This window comes from Galeopterus variegatus, unplaced genomic scaffold (assembly GCF_000696425.1).
Source record: "Galeopterus variegatus unplaced genomic scaffold, G_variegatus-3.0.2 Scaffold206, whole genome shotgun sequence".
Taxonomy (NCBI): Eukaryota; Metazoa; Chordata; class Mammalia; order Dermoptera; family Cynocephalidae; genus Galeopterus; species Galeopterus variegatus.
Genome location: NW_007726317.1, coordinates 745809 through 752701, shown reverse-complemented (window position 1 = coordinate 752701; position 6893 = coordinate 745809). Strand labels below are relative to the sequence as shown.

General features: G+C 37.3%; 1 protein-coding gene across 1 annotated transcript in view; it reads left to right on the top strand.

Moving 5' to 3' along the window:
• The first annotated feature begins 5643 nt into the window (after positions 1-5643).
• Positions 5644-6893, top strand: part of LOC103584973 (chromosome unknown open reading frame, human C7orf76) — a 12206-nt gene continuing 10956 nt past the window's right edge. Inside the window, 1 exon segment of the mRNA XM_008565822.1 lies at positions 5644-5745. Within this exon segment, the coding sequence (XP_008564044.1) occupies positions 5644-5745 (102 nt within the window).

Genomic DNA, 6893 nt, shown 5'->3' with positions numbered 1-6893 from the left:
AGCATCTGGAACTTTGCAGTTCCATCTTCAACTCAGTATGTGCACAGCATCACATTCAGTAGATGCCTGTCGAAATGGAATTGATTTGAATTGCTCATGTAGAACAGAAGCCTTCATGCCATTCCTTCTTGACCACTGTGAGTCACGTGCAGTCAACTGCCACCGAGCATAGGGTGACTCACCTTCTGTGAGTGAAAAGCAGCTTTTAAAAAGGGGTGAGGCATTAGAGCATGAATCTATCTATGAGAATCTCCGTTCCACCTTTATTATTGACTTATTCTATGACCTGATTAGTCAACCAAGTAGATTCTCTGTCCTACTTGCAATGTGTAAAAAGGTGTCACATTGCTCCTGTTGCCTAACAGTCTTGGTAAAAGACATTAGGGTGACTTAAGTATGTGGGCACTATTAGGAAAAAATTCCTTGACATAATTATGGACTCCAGGAAAGGAATTGTGAGGCTGAAACACTTTAATCTCAGAATAGACAGAGCCACTACTTAAGCTAAGGTATTTTTGAGAATAAATATAATTACTGCATTGATGGCATTCATACCAGCAAATTCAGACATTTTAGTTTTTTTAAAAACTTTCTCTATCAGTTGGATAGTGTGTTAATTGTAGTTAAGTCTAGTTTATTCAATCATATTTATATGAAATCATAGGAAAACTATTAAAATAAATGTACAAAAAAGTTATAATGGAACAGAAACTATTATTAAACTCATTTACAAAGATGATCCTACTTGTATACAAAAAATACTTTGCCTGACCTTTGTCTATGTGTCCTTGGGAGGGCAGGTAACCTATCTCTGCTCCTCAGCTCTATAAATAAGAATGTAACCTACCTCAAAGGGTTGTTGTAAGGATTAAACGTGGTAATACATTTACTTTAGCACAGAGCATGACATGCAACAATCATTCAATAAACTTTACCTAATACTTTATTCTTACTATTGTCATTGCCACACTTTAATTGAAGGGCCAGTTGAAGAATACTTTAACAGCAAGAAACAGAGCTGTGAACAACCTTACATCATTTCGTTCTACCACTAAGTCTCAAGTTTTCTTCAGTTCAGCAATTTAGGCCCCTACTGAGGCAATGTCTTTGTGAGAAATCTCCTGTGTTCTGCGTTCTTTCCACTCAAGCTTATGGGAACACAAACTATTCCCAGTCCTCTTAGTCTCCCTCATCTTTTCCAGTGGTTCTTTCCTCTGTGTCAGGTAATTTACTCTAACGTGTGTGCAGATGAGTTCACAGCCAAAAACTTGAGGAGACCCTTAGGCTGATCTTCATAGCATTCTCTATTTTCTCCTGTCTTCTGTATCTTCTTTTCTCTCTCATCTCTTCCTCTCTCTCTTCACTCATATAGCTCCTTCTCTCCAGTACTCTACCCTACACATTTTAGGTGTCTAAGCCTCTCTGAACACCAATTCTGTTTCTCTGACCTCAGCCAGACCACCAACACTGGGTTGCGCTTTCCGTGTTCAGTCTGGCAACGCTTCAGTCATTAAGCTGGTGCAATCACAGGACTCACCTTGTCTGTGTCCCATCTCTCAGAGATAACAGTCCTGTGCTGCCTGCTGTCCAATGTCTGAAAATTGCCATTTCACGTATTTTGTCCAGTTTTCCAGTTGCTCGAGGTGGGAGGGTAAATTCAGTCCTTGTTACTCCATCTTGGCCAGAAGTTGTAGTCTTTGTCTATGATTATTTATGAATGCCATTTTTAAGACAAAACTGTCCTCAGCTGCAAATCAGATTAAAAGGAGAAACAAACGTGCTACGTTACAAACTGTACACGTTTATGTATGTGGTCATAGCATATTATTACATACATGCGCCAAGCTAGGCAGGCTTATTAGGCACGTTATTTTTCTTTTTGTTTTTCACTTCTTAAAGCATTTGGATTTTGGATTGTTGGCACTGGGCCAATCTTTATTTAGAAGCCACAAGTTAGGAAGTTTTGGTGCAATTTAAAATCCTGTTTAAGGTATGATTAAGGCTTTTGCGAATTACTTGGTAAACTAAAATATTCCCTAAAGGACGAAAATTTGATTTTCTTTTATTTCTGTTTTATTCTGAATATTGGTACCATGCAATCCTCTAAATATTCAAAGTCAGTTTGCTCTTATACAAATACATTGCAACAATAATTTAGCATGTATAATGCTAAAGTATGGGGATCCTTCCCACGCAAGTTTTAATTTTTATTATACAGCCATATGTTATTGTTCTACATTAGATGAACTTGTTGAGGGGTGGGGTGTCTATATGTGTGTGTGTAAAAAGACACAAACACACACACACACACGACAGGGATTAACTTAATCTAAATTTCTTGCTTAAATAAATACTTTATACTTCCTAATATAGTATTTCATTTGCAGACTAGGATTATAAATTCATAATGGGAAATTGAGGAATTCAGACTTAACAAATTATCCTGGGAATGTAATCACTGTATTTTGAGTAATATGAAATGTTCCTCTGTGCATGAGATGGCTCTACAAAATGTTCCCTACAAAACGTTCACTACATAGAAGTTGTTCAATGAGAAACACCTCCTAGATCCACACACTGTAGTATATATGTCTTATAAAAATTACTCTTAAATCTTAACATTTCCCCTTTGAGACATTTATTGTTCCTGGAGAAAGCAGTATTTTTTTTTATTCCTAAGTCTGTCTTCTATTACACTAGAGAACTCTATAAATCAATAATAACCTTTTAGATATCAACCTCTTTATAATTATGTCCTCCAAATTCAGGTCATTATTGAATATTTTATATAGAAATAAATGGGGAAACATATGTTCTGTTTGATTGGTGGGGGGTGTAAAGATTTAGATTGCTTTTTAATATTTGTCATGTTTGGCTTTATCTTCTTTTATATTATATTTAAAAAATTAATTTATTTCACACAAACAAATAGATCAGGTGATGCCATGCAGCTCTGGAGGAGAAAAATATTGCCTGCTAGGAACTGATATGGATTTTATCATAATATGGCTTTCATTAAATATATAACCAGTGAGTTTAAACGAATGTTTGATTTTAGCCAAATAAAGTTCTGGGTAACTTTCTCATGCTTCTGCTATATTTCCCAACAGGAAATGGCTAAACACCCAAATGGGGGTGATCTCAGATTAAGAAACAACACCGACATCTTGAAGGCTCTCTATTTGTAAAATGACATGACAGCAGCCAGAGAGGCCTGCGGCTGTTTTCCTAGATGACTACTCTGAGTGCCAGCCATCTGTATTCATTTAGTTGGTGTGTGTGTGCATGTGTGAGTGTGTGTGCACGTGCACGCGTAGGTAGGTAGAGAGGGGGACGAGGGGTAGATCTCAAGTTGCATGTCTGAGTGTGGGCTCTGATACAGAATGAAACCTTCTGCCTGGTGCCTCTCAAACAAGACCTCTCATCTGCTGGTCCCTCCAGAGAAGTAATTTCACCAATACCAGCTGCAAGGGGAGTGTTTTATGTTTTCTTTATTCAAAGTGAAAGATGTTAAACAGAAATTTTCAGAAGCACTTTTGTTTGGAAAAGGGGAAAGGAAGATCACGGAAACTGGAAAACATCCATGAAATTAGCCCTAAATCATGGCCAATACTGATCATTTCCTGACAGGCTGTCCATCAACCAAGCCACAACAATAGTTTATTTAGGGCCTTCTGGTGCTGACAGTGGTAGAGCATTGTTAATTAAATATTGGTACAATGGTGGATATTTTTAAGTTTTAACTTTTGTAACTGCAGTAGTTGATAGAATAGCATTTTACTATCGGGAGCCCTCAAAACATTTTGTTAAGACGCCTCTTTTACACACTGCACTAGCAAGAATTAGAAGAATATCAGTTTTTTTTTTTTTTTTTTGTCCTTTTTTTGAGACCGGCCACACCGCGCTCAGCCAGTGAGTGCACCGGTCATCCCTATATAGGATCCGAACCCGCGGCGGGAGTGCTGCTGCGCTCCCAGCGCCGCACTCTCCCGAGTGTGCCCCGGGCTCGGCCGGAAGAATATCAGTTTAAAGTCAAAGCCCTGATTGTCTATTTGACTCACCTAAGAGCAGTGAAAGGGAAGAAAACAAAACATAAGAGATGCACTCTGTCACGTGAGCTCCAAATTTTGTATGTATTTGTGAAAAACCTATCTAAAAACAATGTCTATAAATAGGAGATGGAAATGAGCTCATTTGACTGTATGATTTTGTTTATTCATTATTCATAACCCCAAACTCCTGGCTTCCTTTAACTGATGAACTTATCTATAAAATTTCACAATGTTCCTATGGTCTGAAATATCATTGCAATATTCTTCCAATGCTATTCTCTCATGGTCTCTCTCTCTCTCTCTCTCTCTTTCTCTCTCTCTCTCTCTCTGTCTCTAAGTTTCTCTAGCTCTTATTTTTCTGACCTTCTTTGACATATTCCATTCTTAAACATGCATCGGTCGATGTTGGAATTCTAACACCTGTGTCCTAACCCAAGAGGAGGGCATACCAGATTCTAGGGTTAAGTTTCTGGATGTGACATCTCAGCAGAATGATTTGCATTCCCAACTTAGCGTCAAATTAGCCATCTATGAAATTATTATAAGGTGTGAATCTGTCCCTCCTAAGCCCTCCTCAGGGGGAAACATTTCTGTTTATTAACTGGATTTAAAACCTTTTCAAGAACTATTTTGAAAATAGTTCCCAAACTTAATAGTAATGAGAACATTTCATATTTCCTAGAATGCTGTGTTTCTGGGGCTACATACCATCTGGACTGTTAGGAGAAGAGCAGGAAAACCTTTTGAGAATTTCACATATTTTGAAAATTATTTAAAATGAGAAACAGACTCACCTGGGTAGCATTTTGCCTTGAAAATTCACTGGCCCAAGTTTGCACACCACAATGCAAAAGATGCATAAGGAACTATTTAAATAGCTGTGGTTTTGCTCTTCAGGTATTTGACAAGTGCTATGAGAGAGTTCTTCCTGGGTGTAAAGCAATTTCTTCCTAAGGGCTCTGATAAAAATTTGTCTCCACATTTTGTAATTTGTGTCCTTCTGTTACTTTGTCTTATTTCATGAACCAGCAAGCATACATCTGCCCAGAACCATAGGATTCTCTAAAAATCACAGAACAAATATCCTGCACTCAAGAAATGTAGCAAGTGGTTGGGGAAATCAAAAAACTAATAAATGTAGGAAATAAATGGAGACTGCATATGTTTTGAAGAGCGATAGGAAATGGTTTTGTGAGATTAGGTGAGTGGAAAGCGATGGCATAGATCTGGGGAAAGGCTTGGCTTATGAGACTAACATTGAAGAAAGCCCAAAGAAGAAGCATAAAATAATGTTGCACAGATGAGAGGGAATCAGGTAATTTACTACCTGTAAAGGCAGATGAAGCAGCCCGAACTTAATGCCACTGTAGATTCGTGAGCAGGAGTGACATAATGAAATTGGTGTTTTAGGAAAATCATACTGACAATGATGTTGGAGTGTTGGTTGGTGAATGGTCTGGAAGTACGTTGCTATATCAGGAGCTGTCGAGGTGATACACAGTATTCAGACCTGGGCTAAGGTCATGGCAAAGTAAATGAAAAGATCTGAATATGAGGACACTTTGAAGAAATAAACAATGGTACATGCAAGATGAACATAGGAGAAGATCAGTGCCAAAGAATCCAAAGTGACATCAAGATCTCAAGCTTGGCAAACTGGAACAATGGTGACATCACCCAGAGAAATGAGAAAGTTAGGAATTTGGACAGAAAATGCATTTTTAAAAATTGTGAAAAGTATCTGAGAGTGTAGTAGCACCCCTGCATTTATTGCAGCTCTATTCAAAATAGCCAGGATATGGAATCAACCTAGGTGTCTATCGACAGATGAATGGATAAAGAAAATGTGGTATATATACACCATGGAATACTACTCATCCATGAAAAAGAATGAAATTCTGTCATTTACAGCAACATATACCTAGAAGACATTATGTTAAGTGAAATAAGTGAGGCACAGAAAGATAAATACCACATGTTCTTACTCGTGTGGGAGCTAGGGAAAAAAAGTTGAACTCTTAAAAGTAGAGAGTAGAATTGTGATTACTAGAGGCTGGGAAGGGGAGAAGAGGGAAGGGGATAGGGAGAGGTTGGTTAATGAACAGAATTACAAGTAGATAGGAAAAGTAAGTTCTAGTGGTGTACAGTAGTGCTAGGCATCTATAATTAACAATAATTTATTGTATCTTCTCTAATGACCAAAAGAGAGGAGTTCAAATGTTCTCATCACAAAGAAAGAATAAAGTTTTGCAATGATGAACATGCTAATTACCCTGATTTGAACATCACAATTGTATACTGTATTGAAATATAAGAAATATAGCTCTGTACCCCATAAATATGTACAATCAATATATGTCAATTAAAATATAAATAAATTTCTTTAAGATAAAAGGAATGACACATCCACATCCTACAATTCCAATGAAGCTTGAATACATTATACTAAGTGAAATAAGCCAGGCACAAATGGACAAATGTTGTATGATTTCACTTATTTTTTTTTTCCACTGGGATATTTGTTTGTTTGTTTGTTTAATTGTATAACATCTTTTTTTATATATTCAGTGTTCTTTATTTTTTTTTTCATTAAATTTTTATTTTGTCAATATACACTGTATATGATTATTATGGCCCATCACCGACACCTCCCTCCCTCCTCCCTCTCTCCCCTCCCCCGCAAGAAGGTCCTTTCCGTTTGCTTTTTCTGTTTGCTTGTTGTAACAACTTCATAAAAGTATAGTTGTTATATCTTCTTCCCCACCTCCCCCCACCCCCGGTTTTTTTTCTGTGTGTATGTGGGTGAATTAATTTGTTTGTTTTTTTAGCTCCCACCAATGA